The 19,651-nt window shown below is 55.9% G+C and overlaps 1 protein-coding gene across 1 annotated transcript; it reads right to left on the bottom strand.

Moving 5' to 3' along the window:
* Positions 1–2,620: 2,620 nt before the first annotated feature.
* Positions 2,621–18,910, bottom strand: URM1 (ubiquitin related modifier 1). The gene is made up of 5 exons (XM_004713276.3): positions 18,847–18,910; positions 14,705–14,775; positions 5,493–5,574; positions 4,062–4,110; positions 2,621–3,716 (listed from the first exon to the last, which is right to left on the bottom strand). Exons 1-5 carry the CDS (start codon positions 18,879–18,881, stop codon positions 3,648–3,650), a joined length of 306 nt encoding a protein of 101 aa, XP_004713333.1. The 5' UTR covers positions 18,882–18,910; the 3' UTR covers positions 2,621–3,647.
* Positions 18,911–19,651: the final 741 nt, after the last annotated feature.

The following is a 19,651-nucleotide window of genomic DNA, read 5'->3' as shown; positions in this document are numbered from 1 at the left end:
ACTAAAAGCCCGCCCCGGCCCCTAGCCGCCAGAGGCGCCCGCTTGGGTTCAGCCCTGCGCCTCGCCAGCCCGCGCGGCTCCCAGCCCGGCTCCCCGGGCGCTGCAGGTGACCCGGCGGTGCATTCCAGCGCTCGCCGCTGCCTGGGCCGCCGCCGCCGCCACCGCGCTACTGCTACCACAGGCACCCTGGCCGGGACTCATCTACGAGAAAGCGGCGAGAGGGGGGAGCCAGGCCAGGGCTCAGCCGCTCCTCACCTGGGCCGCCGCCGCCGCCACCGCGCTACTGCTACCACAGGCACCCTGGCCGGGACTCATCTACGAGGAAGCGGAGGGCGCCCCGAGCCGGTGCGTGCGCAGGACGGGGCGGGGGCGGGGGCCGGGGCCCCGCGTCCAGTTGCGGGGACTGGACTCGGAAAGGAGACCCGGCCTCGGTCCTCTGCTTGCCAAATGCCCGGCAAGCCAGGGGAGTCCAGGCTGGGGGCGGGGAGAGGGTGTCGGGGTTCCCCGGGGGCCGACAGAGGAGATCCCCCTCGACCTGCGGCGGCGCACAGACCTAACGTGGGCAACTCTAGGGACCCGGGCCGCGATCGATGCCCACACGTCAGGGGCACGGGGAGACCCACGCAGGGTCGGGATCCGCGTGCTTGCCCATCGGTCCGCCTTACCTCGGGATGACCGCTGAGCGTCTGCGAGGCAGTGGGACACACGGCTCCGGAGATCTCCTGGCCTGGCGGCTTTTCAAGGAAAACGCAACCCCGCAGGAAACCGGGGCCCTTAACTCAGGGGCTTCGCCACTGATTGTCCAAACGCAATTCTTGTACGAGTCTGCGGCCAACCGAGAATTGTGGCTGGACATCTGTGGCCGAGCTCCCGGCGCAACAGGGGTGGGGCCGGCAGGGGCCGAGCTGGGGGCGGGCGCGGCCCCTCGGGACGGCGGCTGGCCGGCCCCGGCGCAAGGATCGCGGCCCCGGCCCGGCGCGCAGAGGAGCGACGCCCGGCCCCGTCTCCAACGCCGCCATCCCTCATCCCCGCCCTCCTCCTTTCCGGCGGGTGATCGGTCTCAGCTGGTGGGGTTCTCCAGTCAATCGCGTCGTTTGTCCCCCTTTCGAATTTCGGCTGGGAACGAAACTGGCACGCAGCAGCGGGGTCGAAAGTGGTGGTGGGGGCCTGCCCTCGGCGGAGCCGCAGTAAGTCTGGGCGAATGAAGATGCCGGCAGAATACGCTTGCTAACTCGTTCGGAATCGGTTCTAACCTATCCCCTCACCAGTATCTCCATAACAAACAAACAGAGCGTAAACCAACCCCCAAGCAAGCCGACCCCTTCTGGCAGCGGCTCCGGACGGCCGATGGGCTGCGCCTCCTGCCGCGGCTGGACCCGGAGAAGTGTCGGCAATGGGGCGCTCCGGAGGCTTGGGAAATATAACTTGGATAAATGAATCAATTTCATTAAAGAAAAATCTTCAGAGATAGTGGGGTTTATTCATTTTATTTCCTCAAAATCGCAGGCCAACTCAAGAGAAGTTGCCTGGGGGAGGGGTGGGTGGGAGTATCCGAGACTGAGCTGGGGTCATCTGTGCCTGACTGCTCTCCTGCCCAGCTTATGTCTACAAAAATCGATCTGAAATGGTCCTCTGCGACTGGTTCTTGCCAACTTGGACCACTGGGCACTATGCTCAGCTGCACCGAGACAGTCGGTTCCAGGCATGTCCCCCTGCCCTGCTATCTGCGAACCTAAATATCCCTGTGCTGGCCCTGGATTGTCAGGGGAAGGCAGTCTAGCACCATTGTTCAGAACCAGGGCTCAGTGGGGCTTAGGGGTGGAGGGTGGGCAGGGAGGCAGCCAGGAGCCTCCAGGTTTGAGACCCCAAACAGGCTGACCAGAGCCAGTCAGTGGAGAGTCATTCAAAGCCCTGCTGGACCCTGGCCCAGAGGCACTGATCTCAGCACTGGGTATGGCTGGTCACAGTGCCTCTCTGGAAAGTAGGCAGAACCCAATCTAGGCCTGAACCCGCACCCAGACCAGCTCCAAACTGTCTGGACATGGCCACCCCTCCCTGCATGCATGAGTGTGTGTGCACGCGTGTGCAGACACACACACACACACACACACACACACACACAGGGCCTCTGAGACTAGCAGTGCTGGAGAGCAGTTCATCAGCTAGGGTCACCTGTCCTCTAAGCTCCCCAACACTACTGGGGCCACCATTTGGCACTCTCATCTCCACAGGGTGAGAGAAATCCCACCTTAAACTACTGACATTCAATGAAAAGTAACGTTTTGAGTGGGATGATGTTAAGGTTATTTTTTTGGTTTTGGTTTTTTTCTTGAGATCTCTCTTCAGCAAACAAGCCTTTTTCTCTTCAGGTCATGGGAAGGGAGTTCAGCAGCTCATCCGTGTTCCCCTCTTCCTGGGGCCTGGGCTGTTGGCTGCAGCTGGTCTCAAGCCAGCAGGGTAGAGCAGCATCCTGGGTCCCAGGCTGGTCAACACAGACCAGCCCCTCCTGGACAGTCTGTGGTGCGAGCCCAAGCTGAGGCCAGAGAGGCTGTACCAGAGACCAGGGCTGGGAATCAGAGGGTGGCCACCCTGTTTCTAAGGAAGAAGCTCTAAGCAAGGCTAGTCAACAACCTAATCTTTTATTTGCTCAAGACCAGCTGTTGCCAGCACTGAGGGCCTACATTTTTCCAAGGGATGGAGGGAGGAGGGGCAAATCACCCTGCCTACCAGGCCCGGCCTGTCCCCATCGTGCTTTCAGCAGGGAGTGGAAAGGGAGAGTCTACATTTGGGCCACTGGGCATCTCCCCATGTCTAGATGGGCTAGTTAATGACTATAAATGTCCACATTGCTGTTGAAGAGGAAACTGAGGCACACTGACCCCTCCAGACCTCCATGTGCTGGTCCAAAGTTCAAACAACCCCTTCCTCCTCAATAACCGGCAGGATGAGTGGCAGGCAGCCTTTGGCTGGGGGAAGGTTCTTGGGAGCCCATCTGGTGCCCTGTGTTGGGTGAGGCCAGCCAGGGTCAAGGGCTGGGGGTGGGGGGGAGCAGGAGGAGGGGTGTGGGTGGAAGAGCAGCTGCTGGGGGGGGGGAGGGTCAGCACTGAATAAGGGACCCCAGCTGGGGTTCCATAATGATATTAGTGGGGGACAGGCAGAGCCCTCTGAGGTCTGGATAGGGAAACTGAGGCGGAGACTCCTCTGATCTTGAAGACAAGAGGGTCTGCCGCCAGTGCTTCAGGTCCACTCCTGTCCCCCCAGAGGCGCCTGGGCCTGGAGAGCAATCACTCCACGCTTAGACAGAGACACCGGGAGTAGGGGCAAGGCAGCAGCTGAGTCAGCTGGCCACAGAGCCTGCCTCTACTGACCAACCTGGGGAGCCCCTCCCCCCACCTCAGTTGCTGGGAGAGGGAGCTGGGTTCTGTCGTGTCCACTGCCTGCTTCCCTGCCTGCCTGCCCTGCTCACGTGCCTGAGAAAGGCCCGTTTTAGCACCTGGCCTCCTTTCCCTGCCTGGAGTGAGCTCAGGGAATAGAGCAGGGAAGAAAGCAGCCAAGGGGGACAGGGGGATGTGGAAGTAGGGCCCAAGGGTCCATGTGATGGTTCTGTTCTCCCAAGTCCTCTGGTACCCAGGCGCAGGGAGGGGCCCTTAGCCTCCATGCAGTGTGGATATGAAGAGGACGCTGTCCTGGTCCTGAAGCTGGTAGTCCAGCTCACCCTGGTCCAAGAAAGAGGGGTAGGAGAGAGTCAGGGGTACATTTCCAGTTTCTCCCCCAGATGTCAGAAGGGGAAGGTGGGGAGCGTGCCTGGCTGCTCTGAGGGTGACAGATACAACCTACCAGAAAATGGCTACTACTCCGTAGGTTAACCTATAAACCTCTGGGGAGAGCTCACCTCCCCCAGTCCCCAACTCATTCCTTCCTTCCTTGGGAGGCAGAGGGGGGGGCTCCATGACTTGAGTGCCTTAGTTTGGGGGCTGAAGTGGGGAAGAGGAATACTTCAGCTCTGCCCTGCAGAAACAGGGAGAGGAGAGGATGAGGGAGGGCTGTCCCAAGGTACTGACCAGCAGCTCCCAGTCAGCATCGTTAATCAGCACCAGAATTCCGGGCCGCCTGTGGAAAAGAGTGGGGTGAGTGGCAGGGAGGAAACCTGCTCCGCCTTGGGGCTGTAGGCAGGGGGGAGCCTTCTCTTCTGAGGTCCTCGCTGCACGGGGAGGCTACCTTCTTCATCTTAAGAAAACCAGTTCAGACACACTCTTTGGAGCCAGTGAGAATTCCAGCACCACCACCAGGCTTTTGGGCAAGGTGCTGTGCTTCTCTGAGCCTCAGTTTCCCCGGCTGAAACCAGTGTCTGACAAAGTCTGTGTGGGGATGGGCTGACACTGGCCTCAATGTGTCATGGGAGTAGCAGCCTATCGTCCCAGGGGTCTCAATGAACTCTCCTTGGCCTAAGAAATGAGAGCGTTGGCTCTCAGGCCTCCTGCATCCCATCGGGGAGAGCAGGCGATCTGCTCTTCTGGACCAGAGGAGACTGGACTGGCGTGTTCTAAAGCAGCCCTGTCTGGAGTGGCAGGGCGGGCTAGTATTTGGACAGCAGCTTGGCCTGGCAGAGGCCCCAGAGGCCCAAAGAGCATGGCTGTCCCTGGGGGGAGGCCACACGAGGACAGCAGGCCATGTGCTGAACCAGGGGCTGGATGGCAGCCCTCGCTCACAGGGCTTGTGGCTGCCCTGTGCCTCCAGGCAGGTGAACGTGTCCCACGACAGCTCTGCGCACCTTTGTGATGCACTAGGCTGGTCTTGTTTGAGAAACAACGTGACTACTTGGCACAGGGACCTGGCTCCTCTCCTACTAGGCGGACTGGGCCTGGGACAGGTAGACAAGCTTTGGGCTGGGGGAGGGGTGTCCAGAATGAGCACACAGCCAGTGGCTTCCCTGTCTATGGGAGCCATGTGGCCAGTTAAGTGACAAAGCACTACAATGTAGAAATGCAGTTGCTCAGTCACCAGCCACACTGAGGGAGTGGATGGCTGCCATCCTGCTGGGCAGAGAGACGCAGTCACCATCCTAGACTGTGGGAGTCCAAGCTGGGCAACACCTAACCTCCCTCCCTCCCTCTCAGCGCTGACAGTACGGGGAGAAGTCCTGAGGCCGGTGGAAGGAAGGGGTCGGCCTCAGTTTCCACACCACGCTTGAGGCCACCAGAAGGCAGAACAGCATGTAAGGTTTTTTGCCAAATTCACCCATTTTCTGTCACTGGGTTTTTTGTTTTTAACATCCAACAGTTTAGTGTCATAAAAGAAACTGGAACTAAGCCTCCCTAATTCACAATAAAAAGGTATCTGAAGAAAAAACGACTGAACTAGGCCCAAGACAGAGCTGTTTCCTCAGCGGAGGGAGGGCGGACAGAGTGGGAGAAGCACTCAGAGAAGGCGGCTCACACATTTCTTCCCTCCCTCGCTCCCCCACCCCCGCCCTCCCCAGGGAAGGGACTCACACACTGTCTCCTTGGATGAACAAGTCTGGCCGCTCTCTTAGCAAGTTCTTCTTGATCCAGACCAGGAGGCTCCGGATGTCCCCTGGAGAGGAAGACAAACTATCATCAGCCCCCAACACCTGTGCCCCAGAGCTTTGTCTGCAGGGACAGGACGTGAACCTGGGGCTCAGGTGGCCCCAGCTGTGGTGGTTCCTACACTTGTGGGGTCCTAAGGGGAGAAGCATGGGTCAAGAGAGGCCAGGGGCCTGCCAGGGGAGTCTGAAGAGTGGTCCCTGGTAATGCTGGAGGCCTGGAGAAGAGGCGGTAGCATTACCTATGAGAGGGGACTCAAGGCAGACAGCAAGAGGGACTGTCACATCTGAAAGGGCTGGGGCACTGACCCTAAGTCTGGAAGGGCCACAGATGGGCTTCTGAGAGGCCCTGCACAGCCCTTCCACCTTTATCTCCCTAGCCAGTCTCCGATGGTGGGAGAATTCAGCTCTGCTCTATGAGGGTCTGCATACATTTCCCTTTGAGCACAAGAAAAACAATCGTGGAGCCGATAGCATCAGTTAATTTCCTCTGGCTGAGGAAGAGAGGCTCCCTCAGAGAGGGGATGCTGACAAATCACTGCTCCACTTCGCCCCCTCCCCTCCTGGTGCCCTCTAGCCTGGGGCAGTCACCCTGAAGCCAGGGCTGCTGACTCTCCCTGGAAAGTCGGGTGGCTCAGGGCTTACAGGGGCTCTTCCAACATCATCTGGAGGCTTTGAGGCGCCAATCCCTAGGGTTCCCTTTCTCTAGGCTGAAGGACTTCCTTCCTAGTTCCGTCCGTCAGCTCCCAGAAGTGTGTGGCCCTCCCTCAACTAGCCATGCCTCAGATAGGCTGGGCTCCCTCTCAGAGACTGGAGCACCAGGACCAGCTCAGGGAAGCCAGTAGGGGCCAGGGGTTATCCAGTGTCTGCTGAGCTAGAGCCATGGCTGAAGCAAAGCCCAGAGACTTCACTCGAGTAGGGACCAGGGCATGCTTTGGTTTTACGGTCTGGAGCCCGGAGTCTTGGAGTGTGGCAGGGGCAGGGCTGCTTGGAGGCAGAGAGGCAAAGGGTGTCCGCGGATCTGCTGCCAGGTCATAGACACACGCTGCACCCTCCACAGGAAGGACTTTCAAGCACTCGAGTTGGCCTCTGGGCTGCCCCTTAAGCAGGCAGGATGTATTTTTAGGCCTGCATCCTGAGCGGACTAGTCCCCTCTGCTCTGTGCCTACTTCTCAGGATCATATGCCAGCAGAGCACGAGGCCAGGGGCAGAATGCCCATGGACTGAGGATGCCGCCTTTCCATCTTCATTTCTACTTGGAAACAAAGCAGACTGGTCTTCCCAGACCCTGTAGCAGGCAGGGCTGGGAGTGCTACATCCATCTAGCCGCTTTCTCTTGACACTGGGAGGGTCCTCCCCTCCTTACCCCCTTGCCCGGCGCTGAGGTTTCTGAGCTTCCCTCTTGCTCAGGCTCCTCTTGGCCTCCATCTTGGCACTGTCTGGTGGGCCGCGGGCTCATACATCTTGCTGCCGCTCGATAGAGCTGCTGGGGCCTGACACATCCATCAACCGGCCCTGGCGGGCGGGGTGGTGTCTGGGTGTGCAGAGGTACTGAGAAGCACTGGACAAGGCCTGGCAGGACTCAAGTTAGATAACAAGGCCAGGGCTTCTGCTCCATCCAGATGGGCTTGGGATGGTGGCAGGAGGCCTCCTGGTCATGTTGGAGTCATCCAAGTAAGGGTCCATCCCATCAAGGAGTCCCAGAGGGGTGGGTGAGGGGCTCATTTATCATGATGCTCCTATTTGCTCAGGTCACTCCCACCTCCTCTGCCCCCACCCTCCCAAGGCCTGCCCACATTCTTGATAGCCTGTTACCATGGTGAGGCCACTGCATCACCACGCATATTGTTCCCCCATGCCTGGATTTGGGGGTGGGGAGAGGAGAGGTGGAACTCACGGCCCCCTTTGCAGACTGCAAGGGCCACTTGGCCTGGCCTGAAAAACCCCAGGGACCTCTTGCTAGGCTTGTGGAGGCCCAGACAATATGCAAATAACCTCCAAGCCAGATGGCTGGCTTCCAAAGGCGCCCAGGGGAGGAGGAAGGGTTAAGCAGTCCAGGCCCAGTGGCCTGGGGGTGGCTCTGGGATTTCACTTTCACCTTCCTTCTCAGTGTCAGGCTTTCCCGTTCCTACTGAGGGTGGCCTCCCTCCCAGGGTCCATGGGGACAAATCTTCCCTGTTCCTTGAGCAACTGGAGATTTCAGAGAGCGGGCAGTAAGGCAGAAGACCAGGCCCACCAGGGGAGTCTGCTTTCCCTTATCTAACCAGGGTGGGAAGTGCTACAAACACATTCAAGGGCAGTGAAAGCCTTACCTTTGCCTTTGGCCTGGGATCAGGAAGGGCTTTGGGGCACGTGCTAACAATGAAGGGGAGGGCTAAAGGATGGGTAGGGTGAGATGGGAGAACATTCAGGCCAGAAGGAAGCACCGATGGGAAGACCTGAGGCAGGATGGACCTGCTCAGGTTCAAGAAACAGAAGAGAAAGAGGAAAAAAAGAAAGAAACAGAAGAGACAGGGGGGGCAAGAAGATCAGCAATGGGATGAGGCCAGAGCAAGTGTGGAAGAGGCCTCCCCCTCCTGTTGGCCATGGCACTGTACCTGAAGCAGTGCTCCCTGGGCGCGGTGCCCACACCCCGGGGCTGGTTTACCCATGCTTCTGTCTGGACACATATTAAGTCCCAGCTCAGAAGTAGGGCATTGCCATTCCCAGGCTAAGTGTGTTCTGAGGCCCCAGAACACAGCCCGGGAGGGAGGGAGCACTCTGAACTCCCAAGATGTTTACTCAAAATAGGAGCCACCACAGAGAGCCCAGGCTTCAGCATCAGGCAGCCCAGGGCTTGAGTTCAATTCCACTGCTTCCAGTTGTGTGACCTTGGGTCAGACATTCTCTCTAGGCCTCGGTTTGCTTTTTTGTCAAAAGGGGATGGCAAATAGGGCTGTTGTTAGGCTCTTGGCATTGCGCCTGGCACGTCATCAGTGTAATTATCCCACGAACTGGAGGAGGAAATTGAACTCTGCCATCCCTTGACATCCCAAGCTTCCACACGCTCTGCCCAGTGGCCTGGCAAGCTGGGGACACGCTCAGTCAACCACTAACCAGTCAGTGCGGGCACTGGCCTTGGTTTTCAGTAGGGTACACTAACTCCCATCAGCAGCCAGAGAGGGGATGGGGGACTAGGAGAGTGGTGAGGGGGTCCCAGACACTGTTCTCCCTTCCACATAGACAACATTCAGACCCATAAGATGTCTGGTGTTGGGCCACCCAGGAAGGAATGCCCTTCAAAAGCTGTGGGTGCTGGAGGCCTGACTGCTGGGCAAGCAGCACAGTAAGACGAAGGTGACATCTCTCATGGGGGGTGCCCAGTACTAGGAGCCGTGGGGCCTGCGCTGCCCGTACGATGACAGGAGAGGCAGCTCTGGGGTGGAAAAGGTTAGGAGTTCAGGTTCTGGGGCAGAAGACCTGGGCTGGGTGCTCAGTGGCCACGGGCAGGAAGTGGCTTTCACGGACTTCTGACTAGTGGCAATGAGCAGAACTCCGAAGCGTTGTGTGAGGATGGTAGGGGCACCCCAGCATAGTGAACCGTACGCCCAGCTGAAGGCGACGTTGGCTGCTTTGGTTGCCCCACGACTGGAGGCTGCTCACAAAGGGCAGTGAGGGCTTGCTCTCACAGGCCTCCCCCAGGAGCCCTCCTCCCCAGGGCCTTGTCCTCATCGGGTGGACACCAGCCAGCCTCGGTGGCCGGAATCCTTGTGTCTCCTCCCCACTCCTTAAACCCCCAGGGGCAGGTCCATCAGGCTGTGGGACAGCTCTTGATCCCAAGCAGAACAGAACTGTCTTCCGGCCACTTCTGCCCAACGGGCTGAGTTGGCTGACAGGGACCACACCAGCAATGTGTCCCTTCTTCGCCTCAGATGTGGACACGAGACTGATCCTCTCAGCCATCTCTTCCACCAGCTATACCGCCTATCCCACAAAGTCCACCAGGCTCCAAGCCAGGCTCTTCTGGGAGCCCACCCCAGGCCTTGGCTGAAAAGGGAGAAGAAAGAGTTGGGGTCGGGGAGCAGGAGAGAAGAGGGGGTGGAGAGAACATCAGAGGGTCCATTTACAAGTGAATGGGGGCAAGAATGGAGCAGTTTGTGGGCTAAACTGGCCTCAGAAGGAGGTTTACAGATGTGCGAGGGGACGCTCCTCATTGTTTAATTAAGCAGAAAGTGGATCTTTTCAAAAGCAATTTTGCACAGGGGCTGGGAGGTGGGCGGGAGGGAGAGGAGGGAGGGGATCGGCAAACAGGCCCTGAGAGCAGAGAAAGGAACAGCTGGCCCCAGAGAGGTTGTGAAGCGCATGCTAAGCAGTTTAAAGCGCCCAGGAGCTCCCAGAGCAGCTCCCGCCCGCTCGCCCACCCTCCCCCACCAGCCACCCTTTAATGTGAGCAGAGCAGAGCAGAGGGGCACAATGGCCGGGAAGAGAGAGGGGCAGGGCAAGGTAAGGCAGACATTTCTCCAGCTGGCGGCCAGGCCAGGTCAGGTAATGGGCTCCGCTTGGGCAGGCCACTGATAAAAAACTAGCCTGTTGACTGTGCCCTGCTCTTCAAAGCGCGGGAGCTGGTCCCCAGGAAGCCAGGGTGCTGGGCAGAATGTGTGGACGCTCAGGACACCAAGGGAAGGCAAGCTCTCAGTTGAAGGGACTGGAGTCACAGAGCCACCACACCCACAAACTCCTAGGTGCCAACCATCCCTGCCAACCAAGCTTGTTCCACTGGGCTGTCAACACACACACACACACACACACACACACACACACACACACACACACACACTTCTTACGGGAGCAACGCGTTCTGCTCCACAGAATTGTATGCACACACGTAGGGCTGGAAGGGAGTTGAAAGACTGGTGGTGCCTCGGAAAAAAAGACTGAGAAACTACTTTGAAAACTCAGCCACTGGGAACCCTCTGGAGCAGCTCTGCTCTGACACTATGGGGCGCCGTCTATACCAACGGCTCTCCTTTTGAAGAGCTAGAAGCAACTGCTTTGAGAGTGTAGGCACCAAATAGGCATCTAGCTCAATAGGCCATGGACTGGCTCAACCTTTCCACTTCATAAATGGGAAGACAGCCGCCCCCTGAAACAATGGACTTGCAACCCCTGCCCCCCCCTCCGCCAGGTCCTCTCTCACCAGGGCACCCACTGCGCTCTCCTTGCTCCCACAACCACTTCTCCCCACTTGGCTGGATTGGGAGCTCTTTCCTGGCCCCAGATTCCAGGGCCTGGAGTCCCCCCGTTTGTGAGACTTGTCACAATCCATAATCTTATGGCTGCTCTTTTCTCTGCTGAAGTCCTCAAGACTGGCTTGGCCAAGCGGCAGCCCCCAGGCTGGGAAAGCTGCCAGGCAACAGCTCTGGGCACGGGCACAGGGGCAGAGTGAGACTACTGCCCTCCCATTGGGTCCAGGTGCTAGGGTCGAGGCTGGCAGCTGCCACCTAGTTCTATGGCTGCAATGTGACCATGTCCCCAGGCACAGCAGGGCACAAATGAGAACCAGGAGTCAAACCCAGCCAAGAGCCCAAAGACGAAGGAAAGGGTTCATGGTTGCTCGGCTTCCTCTTTCCTTTCCTTTTCTGCTAGGATGAGAATTCAAAACCCTGGGTCCCAGCGCACTCGTGCGTGTCTTACTCTCTCAGGTTTGACTTCCTTGATAGTCTCTACTGGGGCCATTATGGAATTAAGACAAATATGGCACGAACAAAAGAATGAACAAAAATTTAAAAACTGTACGTAGATTACGGATGAGCATGTTGGGAGCCCTTGGGGATAGAGACCGACAGGTTAGAGGCCTGGGACTAGGGCTTTGGAGAGTCTTAGGTGTGGATTCTGGCTCTGCTATCTTAGATAACTGTAGGACTTGGGATTGAGCTCTTTCACCCCTTCATAAACTCAGTGGAGATCTCCAGTTGGAACAAATACACACCTCGCCATTTGAGGCATTGCCCACTGCCCCAAACTCAACCTGGGCCCCTTTAACGAGGGTCTCCTCCAGCTTGGGACACCCTAAGTCCTTTCAAAACCTTGGGACCTGCATATGTGCTAACCCCACATATGTGCTTCATGTGTGCTTGGAAAAGGTCCTCAGGCATCTTTACTCTGCGTACACGAGGCTGGCTTCTTTCTGTCATGCATGTTAGTTCCAATGTCACTCCTTAAAGGAGCCTCCAGGGACCACCAGTTAGTCTCACTGAGAACACCCTATTGCTCCCCTTATAGGAGTTACTACAACGTGTCATTATGTATTTGTTTGTGGACATATTTATTGCCTGGCTGTACCCAAATCACACTGTCAGCTCTATTAGGGCAACACTGCTTTGCTCGACATAGACTACCCAGCAACTCGTCCTATGCCCGACACAAGGGGAGCACTCAGCAAAACCTTGCCAAGGGTCACACCTGGCACTGGGGGAGCACTCAGTCCATGAATGACGCAACGGGGCTGTAACTATGGAACACTGCAAACTCGCACGCCAAGCAAACTCAGGCGGGAATAAATCACGGCAATAAGCTTCCTGATGACGCCTCTCTGCTGAGAGCCTTGGAAGGCTTCTTCTGCGGTGGCCCTTGCTTCCTCTCAAGGTGGCCAAGGCGGTGTGCCCACCTGACAAAATAGGGAGCACTGCCCCCTTGACCACTTCAGACCCTCCCCCACCAGAAACACACACAACCCACCCCCAAATCATAGTGGGCACAGCCTTGGTAAGGCCCCCTGTGCCACTGGTTCCTGGCTTGAGAGATGAGCAAGGCTTATTGGCAGCCAGCCAGAGAATTTGGGCAAATAACCGCGTGCCCTCATTGGCAGAAATACATCCAGTCTCGGAAGAAATCTGTTGAACTTCACTTGATCGTTTTCTCCTCCCACCTCCATCCAACTGTACCCCCCTGCTTCCTGGATGGCTTTCTCCTCCTCCCTACAAGTATCTCAGCTGTAAGTGGAGGCTGGGCTCTAAACCTGGGCATCCTCCTCTTGCTGGGACCCATTATTAGGCTGGTGCAGGACCTCAACAGTGGCATCATCTAGCACTGACCACCACCCCCAGCCCCCCGCCCCACAGGCTACACTGACATTTCCCCACGGGGACATGTGCAAATGAACTTTCCACCAACGTCCCAATTTGAAGAGGGACTAGCATGTGTCCACCCTAGTCCTGAGCGCCTGGCACGGAGTTTGCAGCTGCAGAAGCACTCAATGTCCATGTTCGATGAATAAAAGAAAAAGCACCTGAATAGCAAATTAGGAAGAAAAAACATCTAGCATCTCTTACAGTGAACCACTGTCCAACTTTTTATTTTTCACTATGGAAAAGTTCAAAGAATAGTAAAAACGGAAACCAACAGAGACATCAAATCTACTGCCACTGAGTTGGTTCACACTCACAGCACCCCTACAGGGTTCTGAGGCTGTAACTCTTTAAGGGAGCAAAGAGTTTCATTTTTTTTCCTCTCAAGGAATGGCTGGTGGGTTTGAACTGACAACCTTGAGGTCAGCAGGCCAACACTTACCTGGCAGGGCTACCAAGGCTCTTACAGAATAGTCACAGAACACCTGTACTCTCTTCATCTACAGGTAGTATGTAATTAAAACATTCTGCCACCCTGGCTAGCCATTCTTGACTGGTATCTTTCATGGCTAGCTATTTTTCTTCTCATCCAAATCCTTGTATCCTAATGTGATCTCAGTCACATCATTTCATTCATTAAGTTTCCTACTTTCATGAGAACATCTCTCGGCTGCCGTGTCATACCAATGGCATGCGATGCCATCAAACTGGTTCTGACTCAGGGCTACCCCACACACAACAGCACGAACCCACCCAGGTCCTGCACCATCCTCACAAGCTGTTGAGCCTGCGTCCACGGGTGCAGCCCGTGCCCGTCCATCTCACTGACAGGCTTCCTCTGTTTTCACTGGTCTACTCTACCAGGCAGGATGTCTTTTTCGAATGTATGTAAGTCCCATTGCCCACAGCGGCACTTCTTCCCTGATAGACCTGCTTGTTCTTCTGGCAGGGACAGTGAATCTAATGTGGCTCTGCTAAACAAAGTCTGTGACTCCCACAGACGACCATTCCCTGCATGGGTCTGGCAAGAAGGTGGGGGGGGGGGGGAGATATACTGATAGGATTCACCTCTAAGTAACTGTGAAGAGTCCCCGGAATGCCATCCCGCTGCATACAAAATGAGCTCTGAGAAGCAGGAGGAGAGCTCTCATTACCAGCAAGAGTCAGGTGCAGAGTAGTGTATCCTCTGGACCTGCGGTTCCTGTGCAGCACACTTCCTGGAGCCAAAAGACTACCAAACCATCAGAGCAGCAGCAGCTCCGGCCGAAGCAGGGAATAGAGCGGCGGACTTCCCAACCCACAGAACAGGTTAAGCCAAGTGCTTTTGTGCGTGGGGCTGGCGTATCAAGTGGGGTGCCTCTGGGCACTTCACTGGGGAAGCTGGGAGTGCTGACCCACAGAAGGAGAGCTGAGTGCCTGCAGGTGGAGGCCATGCAGACAGGCCTCACTTGAAAGCACTCTGGCTTGGATCAGAAGCCCCCCAAGTCCTCACAGTGCTGGTCCCGCTCTTCCAGACTGTAAAGAGGTGTTGTGTGATAGGTTTGCCGACACAATCTGCCATGTTCCTTGTTTTCTTTTCTTGTCAGTTGATTTCGTGACTGCTGCTTCTATGAGTACTGATTGTGGATCAAAGCAAAATGAAACCCTTGACCACTTCAGCCATAATAACTGAGACACAAATTATTGTTTATTCGGTCCTTTAAACAGCCCCGAGAGGTGGGTACTGCCATCCCCACTTCACAGACAGGGGCACTGAGGCTCAGTGAGGTGAGGCCCTGGCCTAAAGCTCGCACAGGACTTCATCTCAAGTCTAACTGAGGACAAGGCCCACACTGGCAAGCCCCAGGCTGCCCTGTCTTCCTCTGGCAAAGCTGGTGGACTGGACTGCACAGGACGGGGGAAAGTACCACAGTGACCGTCCCTCGTCCTCCCTCTTTGGCCTGGCTTTCCCACCTCAACCGACACGAGTCATCCCACAAGACTGACTCCTGCCCAATACCCACCGCTGAGGGGAGCCCAGAAGGTCAATACTCACAGGGCGCCTCCTGTCCAGGCAAGGTGACCTGATGCTTCTTCACACCATCGAACAGGAGCTCTGCACCGCCGCTGGAAAGGAGGGCCAAAGACAGCCAGGTAAGGAAGGGGCTGCCAGCAGGAGGCAGCTGAAGCTGAACAAGGAGATTAGAGTTGGAACTGGAAGCCCCGGAGACCAAGGGCCAATGTGGCTGGTCCTGGTGACTGACTCTCACACGTGAAATCCTGACATGGTACACTCAGCCCCAAACTCACAGCCATCCAGGCAGAGCTGACTCACAGCCACCCCGTGTGGGCTTCCGAGGCTGTTTACAGGAGGGAAAAGCCTAGGCTTTTCCCTCCAGAGCTGCTGGTGGCTTCAAACTGGCAACCACGTGGATCGAAGCCTGATGCGTAACCACTATGCCACCATGGCTCCAACGATGGTAAAGAAGGATGTAAACAATGTTTACTAATAACCAAGCACCCAAGAGTGCAGACTGGCCCATTCACTCTGGAGGGAATAAGAGTTGGAGCTGACTTGGGAACAGAGAAGAGGCTCCACTGTTGGCCTGATGATAAGGCTCTGGGCACTCAATCTTCTCAAGCCTCTGCATCTTCATCTACAACAAATGTTGACAAGTCATGTGAGCACATGAAATACCCCTCCCCAAACAAACCACCTACTGCTGGTCTGGTGGGTGGGCAAGAGAGGCTACTGGGCTTAGTACCAACTAACAAGAATGATCCACATCACCTCGGCATTTCTAAGGTGTTTCCCATCTCAGTTCTTCCACAAGGCATCCCTGGGAAGAAGGCCGAGAGACGTATTATCAAGTCTACCTGACAGAAATGCAGATGGAGGCCCAGAGAGCTTAAGAGATGTGTCTAAGGTCGGACAGGCAGTGGCTGAGCTTGGGATGGAATCCTAACTGGGAGAAGAAGAGGGGGAAAAAAGCTTCCCCACAGGTCAGGAAGCTCCTTGAGGACATGCCTGCATCCTAGCACCAGCCAAGGGAAGGCTGTCATAGAGGAGATGCTGAAGCCAAGCCAAGAAGCCAAGGCTTTAGATGAGCCCGAGGCTCTTTCAGTGGCCCACACAGGCTCTCCCTCAAGTCTCCTAGTTTCTACCTTGGACTTCACGTGGCCCAATTGAGGCCTTAACAGACTTTGGATGGATGGGATGCCTCCCAGCCTATCACCCTTTCTCAATTTTGGGGAACAGAGATGGCCTAAGAAAGCCCCCCGGGAGGTAGCGGCAAGGCAAGCATTGTCATGGGGGAAACATGGGGCGACTGTCATCCAAACAAGGTCACACTTTGTTGATGCAGAAATGTGGAGGGGGTGAGCAGGCCCATCTGTGGCAGCGCACAGGGCCATGTCAGCTGCAAGCCGGCACAGAGCCTCCATTTATCCCCTTCCAAGAACCTCCTTCTCTGCTGTGGGGGAGGGAGGGGGTTGGCACATGCAGCAGCTGGGCTGGGGGAGGGTGGCAGTCAAGGGGCTCAAAAGTAGGGGGTCAGAGAAGAGGGGTGGCCAAACCTGGTGGTGCCAGGCTCGGAGGTTGAGACTGTTTTCCCTGTACAAGCAGATGAGGGGAGGACCAGTCCAGTCTAGCTTAGTGAGTGACCTGTCACCACTGAGTTTATGGGCACGTGCCTAGCCTCTCGAGAGATTCAGAGAGGTAGGCATGGGGCTCTTCTGGCCCCAGAAGAGACCCAAGGCCAGACCCTCTTCCGTTTTGCAGGAGTTGCTATTCAAAGCCACCCAGGGATTACTTACTTAGGGTAACTCACCTTCCCCAAGTGGAAGGATCCCCAAGTGTTGGTGATAGTGCTTGCTTGGGGCCAATGGCAGGTAGAGACAGTCCCAAAATGGCTTTTACTGACTGTAGCTTACCATAATCTTTTTCTTAAACATTATTTCCCTCACTTAGCTGAAATGAAAGGCCTGTCAAAAACAATGCCTAGCACACAGAAAACACTCGTAAGTTAACGACTCAATTAATAAAAATGCCCACTTTTTTATGCAATGGCATTCCCTTCCTTTGCCGTGACTTGCCAGACACAGGGAAACTGGGGAAAGAGGGAGGGAGCCTTCCACCTGAGCCTTGAAAGCCTGGACCTCTGGGACACAACACACCCCTGTAGTATGTATGCACTGAGTCCTGTGTGTCCTGAGAAAATGCTTTGCTGGTGACAGTTCAGGAGACAAGGCAGAGGATGGCGGAGGGAGGAAGGTCCAAAAGAGCTTCTAGAGTCTTAAAGCTGGTGGGGCTGAGAGGATTGCACCTTCAGGGAGAAGTGACACAGTCCTAATTCAGACTAGTCAAGGCTCAAGGGGTCCATGAAGTGACAAGAGGGAGGGGATGAAGGGCATGGTGGTTTCTTTGCAAATCTACTCAAGTTCAAAGTAAAGGATACAGGATGTGCTGAGGCACATGTGCAATGAGAGCAAGGCCAAGGGCAAAATGCACAAGAACAAAGAGAGAAGGAACCTGAGTTTGGCACACCCCTGGGCTCTCCTTGCTTCCTAAGCTGCAGTCCTCACGGGACAGACACGCAGTGCTAGCAAGGGGAGAGGATGGTGCTGGGTATAAGTGCTGCGGGTGGAGGGATCCTTTGCTGGAGCTCACTTATGCTTTTTGGGGTAAAGGAGATTTGAAGGTGTCAGGTCAGAAAAGGGGCCATTATCCCAACCACCTGGAGGGAAAGAATCCTATCTGTATCTTCCCTCTACATATGTGCCTGGCATATAAAAGACACATCTGATGAATGAATTACCAACTCTTAAGTCTGAACGAAAGGTGAGTTGGCTATAGACAAATGTTAATACACAGTCTGCCCGCTTCTCCTTTTCCATCTCGGCTGAGGTGTGTGCAGGCAGCAAGGAACCTCCTAGCACTCCCAGTTCTTTGGGGGGGGGGCATAGATGGGCCACAGGTCAGCTAGGCAAAAAAGGACAGAGGGCCAGACCCTACAGTTCTCATTGGGTCCAAAGAGCCAGACAATACCATCGATTAAAATGCACTCAACATTCATGCGCTTTCTCCCTCCCTTCTAAGAGACAGGCATGCTAAACACTGAGAGCACGGACAGAGTTCTGTTTATCTTTGTATCCTCACTGTCTGGCTCGCTGCCTAGCACATGGTAGGCACTCAATATAATGAATGGACTACCCAATGAACGGAAAACTGGAGGCATCCAGTGGAAGGGAAGGCATGTATGGGGGCAGTTTTAGAATCCAATCTCAGCCTCTGTTCTTTCACGTCAGCTTGGTTTCTATGACCGTTTATAGAGCTATCTACCTACACACTCACAACTGTGAGTCGGTGGCAACATTTGGGTTTTTGGTCCCAGCTAGATGCCATGCTGAAATCACACCTTCCGTTTCTTAGAGCCTCCGTTTCTTTGCCTTCCTCTAAGCTCAGCTGTTCATTCCGGTTATGAGTGTGAAGGAAAGGCAAAATCAGCTACTGGCTACTTAACAAGCAGTCTGCACAGCACAAATCCCGGCTGCTGTTTGGAGGGGAGAGAAAATTGTGACTTGAGGGGACTTCTTCCCTGCGTGTTTCTTCTGCTCTGGGCATGTTCCCCCAATTTGTGTACTTAACTTCACACACTGTCCGTGTTCGTTGACCTCACTGCTCCTTACCACCGAATCTCTATGCGACCCAAGATATGCAGGGCGCACTCAACAAATTTACTGCATGTCTCGAGAGGGTTTAACTCTGTTAAGTACCCCCAAGCCTTGGGAAAGAGAATACAAGAACCTCGTTCTGGTCACAGATCCCACGACTGACTGGGTCCCCTAAACCGTGTACGCACACGGTGCTGCATGACAGAAGAAACCGGGGGGTGAAGGGTGGCCTTTTCAAGATTAACGAGACCGTTAAAGATGGAAGAGAGGCTGCCGGCTAACGATTACGTCTTTTGGGCCCGACAGGCCACCGAGAACGCAACTCGTGCGCCTCTATTCCTGGACATACGGCCCCGTCGCCAAAGCTGCTGAGCCCCTCCGACGTTACGAGGCGAGTGGCGTGGCTGCGGGCAGGTGCCGAGCGCCCCGGAGACTCGGTGGTGACGGGCTCCACGGCAGAGGGAGGGGGGCTCCGGGCCCGACAGCGTCAGTCCATCCCCACGGCGCCCCAGCTCCGCGACTCACCCGAACTCCACCTCCACTGACAAGGGCGCTGCCATCTTGGGGAAGCCAAACTTACAGGAAGCACCCCACACTTTCCGGCGCGCCACCCCACTTCCGGTCACGGGCCCTGGCAGCGACCGGAAGAGGCGGGTCTCAGGGAAGCAAACTCTTCAGCTATTGGGTGGAGGCCGAAGGGGGAGGCGGGAAGGAGAACGGAAGCCGCGGAGGGTCTTTGGCTGTAAGAGCAAGTTCTCCTCCGCCTTGTGCCTGCAGGTTTCGGAGAGACCCAGAGTGGCAAGTGACTCGTACAAGGCTGCCCTTGGGCAGGGGACGACTCCCAGCATCCTTGCGTAATGACTGTGAGCCGGAATACTCTTTTTGCTTTGCATTAGTTCTACATCTCTCCCGTCAACAGGGCTTGAGCGATCCCATCCGCTCCTACGACTTCAACTGTGGCCCCCAGCTTTTCAGTCCCACCCCAAAAACGCGTTCTCCTGAGCTCCTACTCGTTATCTAACCATCGCTTTAGGCGCCGCTTTGGTCGTTCGCTCCGGAGATTCCGCGCCTCTGCAGTGGCGTGGTGGTTACTGGCCGGGGCTGCTGACCACAAGGTCAGCGGTTGTAACCCGCCCGCTGGCGCCGCGACACGTGGCTGTCCACACCCGTAGGGAGCTGCGGTTTCAGAAACCCGCGGGGCGGTTCTGCCCTGTCCTAAGTGCCGTCGACTGATGGCAGTGCGGCGGGAGAAAGCAATGGTGAACGGGGATAATAGGAAGGATTCTTTTACAACCTTCATAGTCGAGAGATGAACTTTAATCAGTGACCA

The sequence above is a fragment of the Echinops telfairi genome, unplaced genomic scaffold (assembly GCF_000313985.2).
Source record: "Echinops telfairi isolate 266 unplaced genomic scaffold, ASM31398v2 ScPeMD7_22;HRSCAF=79, whole genome shotgun sequence".
In the NCBI taxonomy this organism is placed as follows: domain Eukaryota; kingdom Metazoa; phylum Chordata; class Mammalia; order Afrosoricida; family Tenrecidae; genus Echinops; species Echinops telfairi.
The sequence above is the reverse complement of the archived record's forward strand: the minus strand, read 5'-3'. Positions and strand labels throughout refer to the sequence as shown.